Source organism: Podarcis liolepis (assembly GCF_965112155.1).
Source record: "Podarcis liolepis genome assembly, chromosome: 16".
NCBI lineage: Eukaryota > Metazoa > Chordata > Lepidosauria > Squamata > Lacertidae > Podarcis > Podarcis liolepis.
This window is the reverse complement of record NC_139567.1, coordinates 386,350-403,682: the sequence shown is the minus strand read 5'-3', so window position 1 is coordinate 403,682 and position 17,333 is coordinate 386,350. Positions and strand designations below refer to the sequence as shown.

Sequence of the window (17,333 nt, the reverse complement as noted above, 5' to 3'; positions counted from 1 at the left end):
TGGTTCTCCAGGTCCTTCTTTGCATTTGTATACAGCATGCAGGGGCTTCATTATGGGTCGGCATCAGCAGGCACATGCTGCGGCCTACACCCCAATAGGGGCTTACTGCTTGTTCCAAGAGCCTCTTTGCCTTCCTCCTTGCTTTTACTGCCTCTTCATCTGCTGTCTCCAAGCAACGAAAACCAGCAGTGAGCTAATCTCTCTTCGAGGGAATAGATGCCAATTCTGCCAGGGATTTCTGCCAGAGGGAGCAAGGGGGTAACAGGCACTTTTGCCTCCTGCTCCCTGGCTGCTATTTTCTACTATCCTATTTGCTCCCTCAGCTTTCTTTCATGGCACATATTAAGAAATGAAGCTCCCCCTAATCATGCAGATTACAGTGACAAGGGAAAGGTTTGCTTTGCTGCAAGTACTGCCAATTACCCATCAAAGCTCTACCTAAAAGCAAAGCTTGTATTCTTAGGCACACATCCAAGCATTCTTCACAGCTAAAGTCCCCCCCCCCCCGCCCGCCAGCTCTTAGGCTTACCAGCTGTGTGGGAAGTAGAAATGAAACAATTACTTTGTCCCCTTCTTCCAGCTTTACATGAATTTTTGTTTGTGAATGAAATTTTGTTGCCTTGCACACTACTGCTAAACTAGGTGATTCTGGGAGAGGAGCACGATGGCAGTGCAAATCTTATGACCCATCCAACCTAATTTACTGAGGGCAGCTCCTCTTTTCTGGTACCTGTCCTGGTAATTTGGGTTCGAGGACACATTGAAGCCTGGCACAAACACACACAAAGGGTGGCAAAGCAGGGCTGGTGAGGGGTGTGGCCTGGGAAGACTCTCAGATCTAGAAGGCCGCATGTGACCTGGAGCCTGAGGTTCCCCATTCTGGGTTCCCTCTAGTCAGGCCTCCCGTTACCCACAGCCACCAGCCTGATGTCCGTGGAAACTACAAGTCAAACAGCTGCGCTGGCAAGCACCAAAGTGACCACGCCAAGGCACAAGCCTGGGCTGCCCAGATGGCAGGGTCCCCCTCTTGGCCTCGCTGATGGGGTCCAAAGGAAAGCACCAGCTTGGCGGCAGGAGTTGCCGGACGGAGGTGTACAAGGTGCCACCTGTTTCAGAGATTTGTGTGGGGTTTCTCCTGAGCATTCTCTTCCCCATGATGACTTGCAAGGCAGCAGAGATTTCAGATCAGTTTTCCTTCTCCTACATACCCTCCCAGGTTGTTGAGCTCCATCTGCCCCTCATTTCCCATGCTCAGAGTTGGAAGGGACCGCAAGGCTCTTCTAGTCCATTCCCTGCAATACAGGAATCTTGCCCAATGTGGGGCTTGAGCCCACGACCCTGGGATTAAGAGCCTCATGCTCCACCAGCTGGGAGACTGCACCACGCTCCTATATTAGAAATCATGGCTTTTTGAAACTTGCTTATAGACATTTTGATGGATCCAAACGTCGGCTCAGGATGAGCGGTTCTTGCCCAATCCGCAAAAGCAGCAGGAAGGGGGCACGTTGGCGAGAACCGAGCCCCTTTTGCGCGCGCCCCACCCCTCTCCCAGCCCCGGCGCCTCGGCCCCTCGCGCGTCTCCGCCCCGCCCGGCAGCCGTTGGCCCGCGGCGGCGCCAGCGCGCCCTTCTCCCGGCCCCGCCTTCGAGTTCCTCGGCGCCCGTTACTGGTCGCCGGCGGCTGCGGGTCGAGCGAGGGGCGCCATGGCGCTGCTTGGCCTGTTGCTGGCGCTGCGCGGCGTGTGCCTGGTTTCTGCGCTGGGTGAGCCTGCTGCCCCCGGGGCCCCGCCTTTCTTCCTGGCTCCTCGGAGGGCCGCCGCCGTTTCTCTCCGTATCCAGGCGCCATCCGTGCGCAGTGCCCGTCCCGCGGGGGACGAGAGGGGGGCGGCCGCGCTGCTGCCCCCTCTCCTGCTCTGCTCCCCGGGCCAGGCCTGACTCGGCGCGGGGGAGCTGCGGCCCCGCACGAGCGCAGCAGCCGAGGAAGAAGCTGCTCCGGGGGCGGCTGAGGGGCACGAAGGCCGCCTTCCTTGGCCCCTAAACTCCTGCCCTTGAAAAAGTCACAGCTACACTGCAAATGTGTAGTTACATACATACGGACGGACGGACATACATTCAAATCTGCCACCTTAGTTGTCATGGCTCCATGCCATATATGGTGGAAAACGGTAATTGGTTGAGGGGGCTGAAAATTCTTGCAAAATGATTTCCCTGTAGTGCCCACCCAGAGCTTATCTAAGTGCAGTGTATTCACGGATAAATGGCTATAGAAGGGTCTCTTCTGTCTAGGGTCTCAGCGAACATTCCTCCAAGTGACTGTTCCTCAGAGGATCCCATCTTACGTCACTGGAAATACGGTATTGTGTTTGATTATGAAAAGTGTTCTACCTGACCTTTCATTCCAGACTGCCCTGTCAAAGCTGTTTACTTTTAGGGTTGCCATATTTCAAAAAGTAAAAACCAGGACATCCCGAAAGTTGTTGACCCCAAAATTGTTGACCTCGATTTTTCATTTGACCTGCGTAAGATCCAGGACAAAGCACCACTTTTTGGAAATTCCCCCTGGATGACAATTTCGCCTTTGAAATCTTGGTAATGTCTGGGGAAATCTGGCTGTATGGCAGCCCTAAATTAAAAGTTTTTTTTTTAAAAAAAATGCTAACTTTTAAAACCAACAATGTTAATGTGAGCAGCAGCAGACAAGTTGGTTTGTACAAGGCAGTTAGTGAAGCTATGGCTTACTGAGACTGCGCAAATGTGTAGAGTTCCTGGAGAACTTTGCCCCATCCTTGTCCTTTTTACTGCCACATTGTGCAGAACTAAGCCAACTCCCACATCATCCCATAAAGATAAATGCTTATGTTTGGGGAAGCGGGGGGGGGGGGCAAGAAAAAGTTCCCCCACTAATGTGAACAAGCTTCCTCTTGCAGGTAGCCTAGAGACAGGAACAGGAGCACTCCTCTTAGGGGTGGACATATGCAGCAACATTTTGCTGTGAATCCCATTTGTAGCATTGTAAAGTGCTGCATGGGAACCACTGTTCTAATCCCACTTCCAGCTAAAGCCATTATTACTATTATTAATTTAAATTTCTGTACTGAGCTTCATGATTGAAATGACTCTGGCTTGCAGTGGCAGCAAGCCATTTGTTAAAATCTGTTCTTCATCTGTACCACTTTTTACCATCTGTACCATGGGGAGTGTGCACAAATTCTTTGCATAGGCTGGAGTTTAATGTGTAAACAAAATAAAAACTAGATTAACCCTTTGGCTATTGCAGGAAAGGATGACCTTTGATATTGATATAAATGGAAAGCCATATATCATTCATCTGAAGCAACAGTGAGTAGAATAAATAACTGGGATTTGCCCCCCATTCTATAAGACATTGCAATCTTGTTTAATAAATCCTGGTAGTGTCTAGAAAGATTTCCTGGAAAGCTTTTCTGAGGAAGAGAGGGGACAAAGCACTCAGCTCTCCTCTGTAAAGAAAACAAGCTTACTTTCAGAAGCAAATCTTAATAGCCTCCTAGGCTGCCAATTTGAATAAAATATGGGGTGCAGGTAAGCCCCGCCCTGAATAATTGATCACATGATGCAGCACACACAGACCATTTGAATGACAATGCCTATCAGCTTGTGGGACCTTGGCCCCTAGGAGTTGGCTCCTATGTAGCCTCTGGGAAAACCTTCTTGCATTTAAAATGTGCCCACAAAGGTACCTCTGCCACAAAGGTGCACGGAATTGCTGAGAAGGTAAAATGTTGTAACAGAAGGGGAGAGGCTCCCCTTATAAAGGCCCAAGGACCTCATTCCCTAGAGGGCAGCTTTTCTTGTCCAGCAACAAATAATGGGTGCACCCTTGTGTGGCAGACGTGCCAGCCATGCAAAATTCAAAGGTTCATACACCTGCTCCGCCCCCTCACCTTCATCCAGGCAAGCAAGAGGTTGTGATAACAGTTCAACAACACGTTCCAGCCATGCAGAAGCACTTTGGGAGGCTAAGATGCTTTTTCTTAAATGTTGCCAAGAGACACCCAAAAAGGCCTTGCGGGCTCCATGTGCACATCATGGAACTCCTTGCGCTGATGGTACGCATTAGTTGGATACTGCTCTGAGTCACTGTCACATGTCAGGACATGACAGCAGGCACTGTTGTAACTTTCTGGACCATTTGTCCCTCCTTCCCTCTTTTCCGTGCCACCTTTATGTATTTTTTATGCTTTGTTTTTAGATCCTTTTTAACCAATGATTTCAGAGTTTATACGTATAGCCATGGAGGGTCAGCAGTGTCTTTTGTTCCTCCCATTCAGGTAAGATTCTCTCAGGTGTAGGAAACAGGTTTCTCTTTGAGTGGCTATCGTTTGAGCTACATTAGACCTGCCAACCAATTTTTTTAAAAATAGATTAACTATAGTAGTTTTAACTGATTAGTATATACTGATTTGTATATATGTTGATAATAATTAAGAAGGCAGGGAATATTCAAAGCACGCATCCTTTCAAACAAAAACAGACATCCTTACACCAAGTGTGCCACACATTAGCGTAGCTGGGGGTGGGGAGGATCAAGGCAGTTGTTGGTCATTTCTTTTTTTTTTTTTATAAAATTTTTATTGGTTTTACAAAGTTTTTAAGAAAAACAGACAAACACTAAAAATGACAAACATACACGTATAGTTTCAAACATATTTTCATAAACCTCTTTTCTTGGACTTCCCCATACCCCCCCTCTCTGCATCCCAATGTCCAAAATTCAACTAGCAACTTCCAATTGTAATTTTCCAGTCTTTATCATCTTAGTCCTCTTTTATAGTCTAACCTTGTATCCCTGTACCCTTTTGCTTCTGGAAACCACAACATTTTAGCATTCATTAAGTTTATGGTAGTCCTTAAGATACCTTTTAAATTTTTTCCACTCTTCTTCCACCGTCTCTTTTCGTTGGTCACGGATTCTGCCTGTCATCTCGGCCAGTGTCATATAGTCCATCACTTTCATCTGCCATTCTTCCACAGTGGGTAAATCTTGTGTCTTCCAATACTTTGCGATGAGTATTCTTGCTGCTGTTGTAGCATACATGAAAAAAGCTCTATCTTTCTTTGTCACCAGTTGGCCGACAATGCCCAAGAGAAAGGCCTCTGGTTTTTTAGGAAAGGTACATTTAAGTACCTTTTTCATTTCATTATAGATCGTTTCCCAGAAGGCCTTAATCTTCGGGCATGTCCACCAAAGGTGATAAAAGGTACCTTCAGTCTCTTTACACTTCCAACATTTATTATCGGGCAAATGATAGATTTTTGCCAGCTTGACTGGGGTCATGTACCACCTGTATACCATTTTCATAATGTTTTCCTTTAAGGCATTACATGCCGTAAATTTAATACCGGTGTTCCATAACCATTCCCAGTCAGCTGACATAATGTTATGTCCAACATCCTGAGCCCACTTAATCATAGCCGATTTAACTGTTTCATCCTGTGTGTTCCATTTCAACAGCAAGTTGTACATTCTAGATAAATTCTTAGTATTGGGTTCTAACAGTTCGGTTTCTAATTTTGATTTTTCCACCTGGAAACCGATTTTCCTGTCCTGTTTAAAAAATTCCATTATTTGACGATATTGGAACCAATTTTCTACTTTATGCTTCAATTTCTCCTGACTTTGTAGTTTGAACTTATCTCCATCCTGTTCTAAAATTTCCCAATACTTCGGCCATCCGACCTCCATATTGAGTTTCTTCACTGCTTTAGCCTCCACTGGTGAGACCCATCTAGGGGTTTTGTTTTCCAATAGATCTTTATATCTTACCCAAACATTAAACAATGCTTTTCTGACAATGTGATTTTTAAAGGCACTGTTAGCTTTATCATACCAAAGATATGCATGCCAACCAAAAGCGTTATTGAAACCTTCCAGATCCAAGATGTCCGTGTTCTCGAGGAGCATCCATTCTCTGAGCCAGCAAAAAGCTGCTGCCTCATAGTACAGTTTCAGGTCCGGCAGGGCAAATCCCCCTCTTTCTTTAGCATCTGTCAATATTTTAAATTTAATTCGGGGCTTTTTGCCCTGCCAGACAAATTTCGAAATGTCTTTGTGCCACCTCTTAAAACATTCCATCTTATCAATAATCTGCAAGGTCTGAAACAAAAATAACATTCTAGGCAATACATTCATTTTGATTACTGCAATTCGGCCTAACATTGACAGTTTCAAATTTGACCATATTTCTAAATCTTTTTTGATTTCTAACCAACATTTTTCATAATTGTCCTTGTACAAATTCTGATTCTTAGATGTTAAGTAAACCCCTAGGTATTTAACCTTCTTGACCACAGTCAAACCTGTTTCCTCTTGAAATTTCTCCTTTTCCATATCTGTTAGGTTTTTCCCTAAAACTTTGGTTTTTTGCTTGTTCAACTTAAATCCAGCTACCTGGCCAAACTGTTGTATTATTTCTAATACCTTTTTCGTACTAGTGTTTGGCTCTTGCAAAGTCAATACTAGGTCATCTGCGAACACTCTTAACTTATAATGTTTAGCTCCGACCTGCACACCTTTAACCTGCTGGTCATTTCTTATCATGTTCAGCAACACCTCCAGAACTGAAATAAAAAGTAATGGGGAAATCGGGCACCCCTGTCGTGTTCCTTTTTCTATCTTAAGTTCCTCAGTCACAACATTGTTTACAATCAGTTTAGCTTTTTGTTCAGAATATATTGCAGCCATACCATTCTCAAAACCCCGGCCTACCCCCATCCCATGAAGATTCTTCCTCATAAAACTCCAAGAAATATTGTCAAAGGCTTTCTCCGCGTCCACAAAAATCAATACTGCTTTAGTGTTTATATTCACCTCTAGCTTTTCCAGAATGTCTATTACATTCCTTACATTGTCTGCCAGGTGTCTTTTAGGGAGAAAGCCTGCTTGGTCCTTATGAATCTTCTCCATCAAAACTCTTTTAAATCTTTTTGCCAAAATGTCTGCAAAAATTTTGTAATCCACATTAAGGAGTGATATTGGGCGGTAGTTCTTGAGTTGGGTCTTTTCAGTCTCTGACTTTGGTATGAGTGAAATATATGCCTCTTTCCACGATTCAGGCGCCCTTTTTCCCTCAAGGATCTCATTACAAACTTCTCTTAGTGGTTGAGTCAACCATTCCTTCAGCGATTTGTAGTATCTGGAAGTCAGTCCATCTGGTCCCGGAGATTTGCCCAGTTGCATATTCTGAATGGCAGCCTCTATCTCTTGTTCTGAGATTCTCTGGTTCAAGTCCATCTTGCTTTGATGAGAGATGTTTTGTAATCCATATTTTCCAAGGAATTTATCTATATCTTCTTCATTTTGCGGGCCTTGAGTGTAGAGTTTTTTGAAATAACTTAAAAAGCAATTTCTGATTTCATTGGGTTTAGATATATTCTTTCCATCCACCTCAAGGCTTGTAACTGTATTTAGTTTCTGCCTTTTCTTCAGTTGCCATGCCAAAAGTTTACCACATTTATTTGCTGATTCAAAGGTCTTTTGCTTCATTTGCTTTATCTTCCATTCAATCTCTTGGTTCATCAATTCCATGTATTGTTGGTCATTTCAGGTGCTGCAGGGTGGCACCTGAAATTGGTGGCTGGTTGCCCTAAACAAAGCTCAACACCTTTGGCCTGCTCCTGCACTGGTGGGGGGGTGTTAGGCCGCTGGTGCCACGTGTGCATCTTGTTTCACCACCACCAGCAGCAACAGAGGATTGGCCCATCGCACAAATTCATATGCGGGTTCCAGTGCACCCATGGTTAGGCAATATTCAGCGGAGAAGCAATGGATAGCTGCATCTGTGTCTAGTTTGGGGGTACTAGCCGCAAATGCCCTGCTTCAACTCTCCTTTTGACATGACCCCTTCCTTTCTGAGGTTTTGTCTTCTATCCTCAACATGACTATGGTATTGGGCCCCTGCTGCAGACAGGGAAACTTGCAGCTTATTGCATTACTTTGCTGTGTTATAAAAAGGTCTGAAGGAGATGGGATACTAGAATAGCCTTGTTATACCAAAGACTCGAGGAAAAATCTGCAAGTTCAAGTAAAAACTGAGCTCTAGCCAAGACCCACAGAAGGGAGTGAACTACAAATGGTTCTAGTCACAATTTTGCTTGTAGAAAACTGAGGTGCTTAAATTCCACAAATATACCAAATGTTGAAGCAGTAAAAATAAATTTAGGTGTGGTAAAAAAAATAAACATTGCACTTATTTCAGTCGTTCTTCATAGTTCATAGTTTACCCCTTCCTCTAGAAATACCCCCTTCCACATACACATTTCTGGAAATTTTATATTTCTGACACTTCACCCTTTCTCACCCACTGCTTTTGCATTCCACTTTCCCCACACACTTTTCCCACTTGATGGAGCAGGCACATATCCAGAAACCTTAGCTAGTGGGGAATCAGTGCTTTGTGGGTACATGGCACCAGGAAACTCAACCTGAGGGTTTTTGTAAACAAGCCTAGATACCCCACTCTCTGTGCTGCTGGAGCAGCTTTCAATGGACTGTCCACATGAGCATCAACCCTGACTGTGACCAGAAGGGAAACTGCAGTTGGTCAGCCCAAGAGGAAAGGTGAGTAACTGCATAGTTTGGTTTTAGGTAACAACCCCAAATTTAGCCTGTTAATCTCTCATTTGAATTGTGTGCTCTAGGATTGGATTTCATATAGCAGTGTATGTATTTCACTTTTGAGTTGCCCCCTGGTTGTAGGTAAATTGTTCTGATTACTCTTTCTAGCGCAATTGCTACTATCAAGGCTACATTGAAGGCTATACTGATTCCATTGTGATGCTCAGCACCTGCCTTGGGCTTAGGTGAGACCTATGTGTTATTCTTGAACAGAACCCTTTGTTCCTCAGTCCCAAGTTCAGCTGCCTGCAGAGCACTCCAGGGCTTTGAGAAAGGATAACCCCACTGAAATTGGACATCCTGCTTAATAAGCCAGAGTGGCAAAGTATAACTAGGCATGGATGTATCAGCCTCTTCACAAACACACACAAGGTAAAAGTCAAGGTATAAATTGAACTGCCTTTCATACCTGACATACAACATATATCAACATTTTCTACTCACCAGTTACATGCAGTCTCAAGTATACATTTCCCAAATAGTCCCTCTGAACACACACTGAGGATCTGTTCATTTTATATGGATTGCCATAACATGCACACCTGATACAACAGAATAGTCGGGTGTCTAGTCAGTAAAGGTAAAGGGACCCCTGACCGTTAAGTCCAGTTGCAAACGACTTTGGGGTTGCGGTGCTCATCTCACTTTACTGGCCGAGGGAGCTGGCGTTTTGTCTGTGGACAGCTTCCGGGTCATGTGGCCAGCATGACTAAGCTGCTTCTGGCGAAACCAGAGCAGCACACGGAAACGCCTTTTACCTTCCTGCCGGAGCGGTACCTATTTATCTACTTGCACTTTTACATGCTTTTGAACTGCTAGGTGGGCAGGAACTAGGACTGAACAACGGGAGCTCACCCTGTCACAGGGTTTCGAACTGCCAACCTTCTGATTGGCAAGCCCTGGGCTCTGTGGTTTTTGTTTAGTACTCAGGGAAAAGGCTGTCTTTTTCAGTTTTCTTTCAAATGGGATTATTTCCATCCCATGTCATCTTCTCCTATATTAGGGATGGGCAAACCCCAGACTGTGGACCAGATTTGGCCCACTAGGTCTTACTGTTTGGCCTAAACACCTTTCCCCATGAACCATGCCTATGTGCTCCACACTGATGCCATATGTGGTAGGTCATATGTAGAAACACAGTTGGATTGGCTGCTCACACAGCCAGTCCCTGCAGAAAGTAAGATTGAACTCCCTGCCCACCAGCTGAAGCATTGCATTGGACTGAAATGGGAATTTAGCTTTTGGCTACCAAGTCACAGTTTGCACCATCAACATTTTTTTGGGGTGGGGGGCTTCTTTTCCACTTTATTTCCTCCTACCAGTGGGCTGTTGCAGTTTGAGAACAGCAGCTACGGAATTGAGCCAGTTGAATCTGCTTCTGGATTTCAGCATCTTGTTTATCAGATTGAATACGAAGATGCAGAGCGTCCACTTTCTGAACAGAATTATTCCATTAGATGGAGTTCAGGAATAACGCCAAGGGTAGAATCAGGAATACCAGTGAGTGCTTTTTTTTCTTTAAATAAAATTGTGTGTATAGATCCAAAACAAAATAGTAATATGTGCACCTATGCATGTACATGCTCCTTCCCTCCCCCCCCCCCAAGCAGTAGGAGTTCCTGGGAGAAGCCTTTTCAAGGCCAGCTTTCTTTCGATGAGAACTGCGCCCGCCCCAAGACTTCAGTGCTTGTAAATGTTTGTCCATATACATGTGGATGCAGAATAGAGGTGAGCCCACAGTCAACAGAGAAAGCAATATGGGCCTTAAGTAACACCCTAAAAGCAACTGCAGGTCCCACAAGCCTGTTGCTTGATTTTCAGGAGCAAAACCTTGCTGCCGCCCCCGTCAATAGAGCTGTTCCTTTTCTGACCTCCTAGAAAGCATATACTCTGGCAGAACACTTCTTTTCTTCTTCTCAGCTTTCACACTGACAGTTATGATGCCCTGCTGGCTCTCTGAGCATCAGCTTCATAGCTTAGCGTCTCCAGCAAGCTGTGTGTGATGCTCACCTCTGCAGCCTAATTCTGTGCATGTTTCATCAGAAGTAGGTACCACTGTTTTGACTGAGATTAGTGTGCACAGGATTGCAACCTTAAAGGGAGACTCCAAAATCAAGAAATAAAAAGGTGAAAATGCTGTCCACATCTAAGGAAGCCAGCAGAGTCCAGTGAAAAACAGCTCCAAAGGGCCTTGCTGAAGCAACAGATGTTGTCTCTCCAGAGAGGTGGAGCCAACTAAAACCTTATGAAAGCTGGCCAAGTGTGGTTGGCTCTGGTTGCCTGGCTGCTTAATGGGCCCTTGGTTTAATTATGTGTCCGGCTCTGGCAGGTTGCATAGAAAGGAATGTGGCCTCGGTTTGAAAAACATTCCCCATCCTTGTCTTAGGCCACATTCACACCATACATTTTAAACACTATGATACCAGTTTAAACAGTGATGCCTTCTCTCAAATAATTCTTTTGAATGAACATGTTGAGAATAGAGAATCAGGCTATTGGTCTTCCTAGGTGAGCCATGAGAAAGCTGTGCTCCCCCACCAAATGTTGGACTACAGTTCCTACTGGCCCTAGCCAGTATGACCAATGCCTGGGAACCCACCCCGCATTTCTCCAGGCCTTGATGCAACCCCAATCTGCCAGATACTTCACCTACATTTTGAATTCTGATTCAGCAGCATTTAGAGTTCTACCTGTGAATTTTTCATGATGTTAGTATGAGTGCAGTAATGGTATGTTCTTTCTTGAATTACAATAGGTTAACTTCAGCACCACGAGATATGTGGAAATGCACATAGTTGTGGCCAAGGGATTGGTAGGTTTATTTGAAGGACTCCCTGTTGCCCCCCCCCCCACTACGTACATCACTTCAAGCTTTCATTACAAGGTTTTCAGAAGTATGTTCTTTCTTCATATACAAACATAAGAAGAGAAGACTCATTGGGTCCAGCATCCCGTTCCCATGGTGGCCAACAAGATGCCCATGGGAAGCTTTCAAGCAGGATTTTAGTGTGACAAAACATGGGCAATTCCCAGTCTCCTATGTCTGGCAGTGGAGGGGAAACATCTTGAGTTCTAGGATAATGAGAGTAGGAGGAAAAGCTCTCTGCCCACTTTCTCCACACATTAATAATAATAATAATAATTACTACTACTGCTACTACTACTATTTATACCCCGCCCATCCGTCTGGATTTCCAAAATGACTCCCAGGCTGCTCATCTGGTCCTTCAGAAGCACAGTCGCCCCATTCAGGACCAGGGAGTCCTCCACACCCGCCTGCCCCCTGTCCCCCAAGAACAGTACAGTGGTACCTTGGGTTACATACGCTTCAGGTTACAGACTCTGCTAACCCAGAAATAGTGCTTCAGGTTAAGAACTTTGCTTCAGGATGAGAACAGAAATTGTGCTCTGGCAGTTTGGCAGCAGCAGGAGGCCCCATTAGCTAAAGTGGTGCTTCAGGTTAAGAACAGTTTCAGGTTAAGAACGGACCTCCGGAATGAATTAAGTACTTAACCCAAGGTACCACTGTACTTCTGTCTTGTCAGGATTCAACCTCCATCTGTTAGCCGCCATCCATCCTCCAACTGCCTCCAGGCGCACACACAGAACCTTAACCACCTTCACTGGTTCTGATTTAAAGGAGAGGTAGAGCTGGGTATCATCCGCATACTGATGAACACCCAGCCCAAACCCCCTGATGATCTCTCGCAACAGTTTCATATAGATATTAAAAAGCATGGGGGAGAACCCTGAGGCACCCCACAACTGAGAGCCCAGGGGTCTGAACACTCATCCCCCAATACCACTTTCTGAACATAGCCCAGGAGGAAGGAGTGGAACCACTGTATAACAGTGCCCCCAGCTCCTAGCCCCTCTAGGCGGTCCAGAAAGATGTTATGGTTGATGGTTTCAAAGGCTGCTGAGAGATCCAGCAGAACTAGGAAACAGCTTTCACCTTTGTCCCTAGCCTGCCGGAGATCATCAACCAGCGTGACCAAGGCAGTTTCAGTCCCATGATGAGGCCTGAATCTCGACTGGAAGGGATCCAAATGGTCCACATCCCCCAACCATGCCTGGAGTTATTGAGCAACCACCTGCTCAATCACCTTGCCCAATAATGGAAGATTTGAGACTGGGCGATAGTTGGCCATATTGGCCAGGTCTAAAGATGGTTTTTTAAGAAGCGGTTTAATGACCACCTCTTTCAGCGGATCTGGGAAGGCTCCCTTACAGAAAAGCATTCACCACCCCGCGGAGCCCATTGCCCAGCCCTTCCCGGCTTGCTTTTATCAGCCAGGATGGGCAAAGATCAAGGAGACAGGTGGTTGGTTTCACGCATCCAAGCAGCCTGTCCACATCCTCGGGGATAATGGATTGGAATTGATATCATGCAATTTGACTAGACAGGACTCTAACACTCTCCTGCCCTGGCCCTGCTCCCAAGGTGGAGTTTACCTCTTTCTGAATCTGAGTGACATCTGCAAAAAACTTTGCAAAATCATTGTAGGAGATCTTGGGGCCCTTCCCGGGCCTCAATGGTGAAAGTGGTTCCATTAGATTATGAACCACCTGAAGGAGTCTCCTCCTGCTGTTTTCTGCAGATGCAATAGAGGCGGTGAAGAAGGTCCTTTTCGCCTCCGGGGTGGCGCCATCAGTAATGGCTGCTTCCCTCTAATTCGGAGGGATGGAGCTCCGCGGAAATCGGGTCTTTTCCGCAACGGCGCAGCGGGGACCCTTCAAAAATCACAGGCGGGTGAAGCCTGTGAACCTGGGACTCAGCGGGCACCATTTGCGACCCCCAACTGTTAAAGGAGCTTGGCAATGGGCTCCGGAGCGGAGTGGGGGTGGCGTGGTGCTGTGAGCCAACTGCTTCTCCCGCGGAGCGAAGCCGCGAAGCTGTTGCCGGGGAGCGCTGCCTTTTTCCTGGAATAATTGGACTTTGAAAACAACTACCCGTGAGTAGGATTGAATCAGATTTAAAGAAGGACATTTAATTTGGCACTGAGCGGGGAAAGTACAACCAGGAAGTCTGCTTTCCCTTAGTTGTAAATAGATCAAAGCAAAGAGACTCTAAAGCGGAAATACAGAAGTTGCTTAGAAAAAGTGCTAATCTTAACTACAAGAAAGAAGATTCCACCTAAACATTAGGAAGAACTTCCTGACAGTAAGAGCTGTTTGACAGTGGAATTTGCTGCCAAGGAGTGTGGTGGAGTCTCCTACTTTGGAGGTCTTTAAGCAGAGGCTTGACAACCATATGTCAGGAGTGCTCTGATGGTGTTTGCTGCTTGGCAGGGGGTTGGACTTGATGGCCCTTGTGGTCTCTTCCAACTCTATGATTCTATGATTCTAACATCTGAAAGTGGCTTCCCCCTCTGGATTGCAGGAGAGGAGGGGGAGGTAAGACTGAGCTAAATATACCTGCAAAAAGAAGGGAAAAGGAAGTAATAATTTATCGTTTAAACTTTGGAACGGACTGCCTTGAGACAAGGGCTGCATAGCAGAAAGTTTTGACAGCTAACTCTGCAAAAAGGGATACAGTGTAACTGGACTCTTTCTTGCCTGAAAGTAACTGTTTAAATGCATTGAGACTGTTGTTTTTAAAGTGAATTGGGGGCTTATAAAGATCACTTTTGTTTCTAAAAGTTGCAAGTTCGGGCCGACATTGTGTCCCCCTAGAGGACAGCTGGATATTGCTACAATAACAACTGGCTCAGAGGAAAATTCCATTCCACTCCATCTCATGCCAAAACAATTGCTGTACTGTGGGAGCGACCTTGAGTTTTTATGAGACTGTTATGGCAGATGGTAAAGGGAAGATAGAGTCGCAGGAAAAACCTACTACTACTAGATCTGGCAGACAATTCCGGACAGACACTGCACAGCGAAGGTTTTCAACATCCGGTCCATCTGGACTATTAGGGACTACACTCCCACAGGTTAAACCAAAAGCTATGTCGTTGGAAGAAGTTTTGGCACAGGCACTTGCTAAAATAAATGAATCTTTGGAAAGTTTAAATAAGCAAGCAGCTGAGACAAACAGAAAAATTGATATAAATACTGCAAGTATCGATAGCTTGGGGCAGAAAGTGAATACAAATACACAGGCCATTGAAAAACTACTACAGGAATCTGCATTAACTCGAAAGACAGCCGAAGAGGCAAAAGATATTGCGATCGCTACCCAAGAGACGATTCCACCAGTATACAAGAAATTGGAGGATCATGATGTGACATTCTCTATGATTGAATTGAAAGACAGACAAAGAAATTTAAGAATTAGAGCCGTACCGGAACAGGAGCAAGACAAACTGGTTGAATTTCTTACACAGGAATTTACAAATTTTTGGCAATTGGATCCAGGGAAGGAAGAATTTAAGATAGTGAATGCATTTAGACTTGGAAGAAGATTAAGTAAGAATAAGGCGAGAGACTGTTTGATTACCTTTCGAACAAAAGAAGAGAGAGACAGAATTTTGAACTTGCACTATCAAAAGACTTTGGAAATTGAAGATTCAAGTGTGGTGATATTCAAGGATATTCCAAAACATGTTGGACTTAAGGTCCAAATACGGAGACTTAGTGGACCTGTTGAAAAGAAATAGAATTCTTTTCAGGTGGGAATTTCTTCAAGGCCTGTCTTTTAAATACAAAGGAAGAAAGATAAAGATAAAATCAGTGGATGAAAAAGACAGGTTCTTGAAAGACCACGAGGAAGATCTACAGAAAGAAATCGAAGCTGAAGAAGAGCCAAAAGGCATACTAGACATATCAAATCTATCTTTTGGATTGCACGGCCCAGAAAAAGTGACACCACCCACAGAACAAGAACAGATACTTGGAGCAGTTGGAGGTAAAGTTAAGTAGCCCCATCATGACCCTGCAACTATTAAGTTGGAACTGTAATGGTCTAAATTCTCCTTGGAAGAGGAAAAGAGTTTTTCACTTATTAAAAAAAGAACAATTGGACTTGATTTGTTTACAAGAAACACATATAACAAGGACACACAAGAAGTTATTGATTAATAAAAGATTGGGACAGGAGTTTGTTTCATCGGATAAAGTTAAAAAAAGAGGAGTTGTGATTTACACAAAGGAGAAATTATCACCAAAATTTATTTTTAAAGATGACCAAGGAAGATTCCTGGCAATTGAAATTCAAGTACAAGGAGAGAAATTTTTGATTGTAGGAATTTATGCACCTAATGAGGGGAAATCGGAATTTTATAAAAAGTTGCATGAGACTTTACTGGACTATCTAGACTATAATTTGATTTTGTTGGGGGACATGAATGGTGTAGTATCTACAAATATGGACAAGGCACAAAGACAGGTGGTTATCAAGGATGGTAGACTACCGAAAACATTTTTCGAGATGACAGACAACATAGATTTAGTGGACATCTGGAGAGTAAAGAACCCCCTGGGAAGAGAGGGAACCTTCTTTTCTGAAGCCAAGATGACATGGACTAGAATTGACCAAATATGGATAACTAGAGGAATGGCACCAAAGATTAAGAAAATAGAAATCTGCCCAAAAGCTTGTTCCGACCATAATGCTGTAAGGATGGACATGAAACAAACAACAACCGGATCCTTTAGATGGAGGATGAATGACACCTTATTTAGAGATGAAGAAGTGTATAAAAAGGCCCAAAAAACCTTGAGAGACTATTTTGAAATAAATATGAATACCAATGTTGAAAAAAGAGTAATCTGGGACGCAAGCAAAGTGGTTATGAGAGGGTTCCTGATACAACAGAATGCTATAAAGAAGAGAAGTCAAAATGAAAAGAAAGATAAAATTTTAGAGAAAATTAGAAGAAATTGAGAGTAAAACCAAAGTCCCAGGAGATTTTGAGAGAAATAAAATTATACCAAGTACAGTATATGGAAATAATGAACCAGGAAATAGAATGGAAAATTAAACAAATGAGACAAAAAACATTTGAACCAGCTAACAAATGTGGGAACTTGTTGGCTTGGCAATTGAAGAAGAGACAAAAATTAAACACTATTACAAACTTAGAAGTGGAAGGAAAGAGGTCTGAAGTAAAGGAGGAGCTTCCGGTATGATGGCGGACAGCACTCTACTAATGTGAGCCCGTTGATTTTATCTTTTTATTTTCTCTTACTCCTTTTAAAGACTATTTTAATGAATATTGAGCTCAGATAAATTTAAGCACCTCACCCCATTCTATCCCACGTTTTGTATTCCTGACTCTTCTTGGAACTTTAAAGCTGCATTGACTATCTTAACACATTGCGAAGAGTTTACAGGAAGATTCATGGGCTGTTCCCACCACAAGTTTGGAGGCACAGATGGAGCATAATTTAGTGTTATGCCAATAACCTTTGGCACACTACTCCTCCTTGAGAGAGAGGTATATTAAAAAATTATATACACAAGAACCACAGAAAGAGATGGACATAGACCAATTTTTGAAGATAAATGGATTACAAAAAATCTCTCAAGAAAGCAAGTTAATGTTGAATCATAAAATATCTGAACAGGAGGTAGAAGGTGCCATTCAAAATATGCAATTTGGCAAATCTCCAGGACCGGATGGGCTGACTTCTAGATATTATAGAACTCTGAAAGAGTGGTTATTGCAACCTTTGAAAGAAGTCTGCAATGAAATACTGGAAGGGAAAAGGGCACCAGAATCGTGGAAAGATGCG

The 17,333-nt window shown here is 44.1% G+C and overlaps 1 protein-coding gene across 3 annotated transcripts in view; it reads left to right on the top strand.

Moving 5' to 3' along the window:
• The first annotated feature begins 1,572 nt into the window (after positions 1–1,572).
• The window catches only part of LOC310695689 (disintegrin and metalloproteinase domain-containing protein 2-like), an 83,937-nt gene continuing 68,176 nt past the window's right edge, over positions 1,573–17,333 (top strand). For 2 of the 3 annotated variants that reach the window (XM_083480508.1, XM_083480506.1), the window contains exons 1-7: positions 2,020–2,163; positions 2,285–2,352; positions 3,276–3,337; positions 4,230–4,308; positions 8,763–8,839; positions 9,977–10,154; positions 11,410–11,466. In XM_083480508.1, coding sequence (XP_083336634.1) covers positions 2,073–2,163; positions 2,285–2,352; positions 3,276–3,337; positions 4,230–4,308; positions 8,763–8,839; positions 9,977–10,154; positions 11,410–11,466 — 612 coding nt within the window. In that variant the 5' untranslated portion in view covers positions 2,020–2,072. Of the gene's footprint in view, positions 1,761–2,019; positions 2,164–2,284; positions 2,353–3,275; positions 3,338–4,229; positions 4,309–8,762; positions 8,840–9,976; positions 10,155–11,409; positions 11,467–17,333 lie in introns of those variants that run through there. The other variant, XM_083480507.1, reaches the window with a different exon arrangement.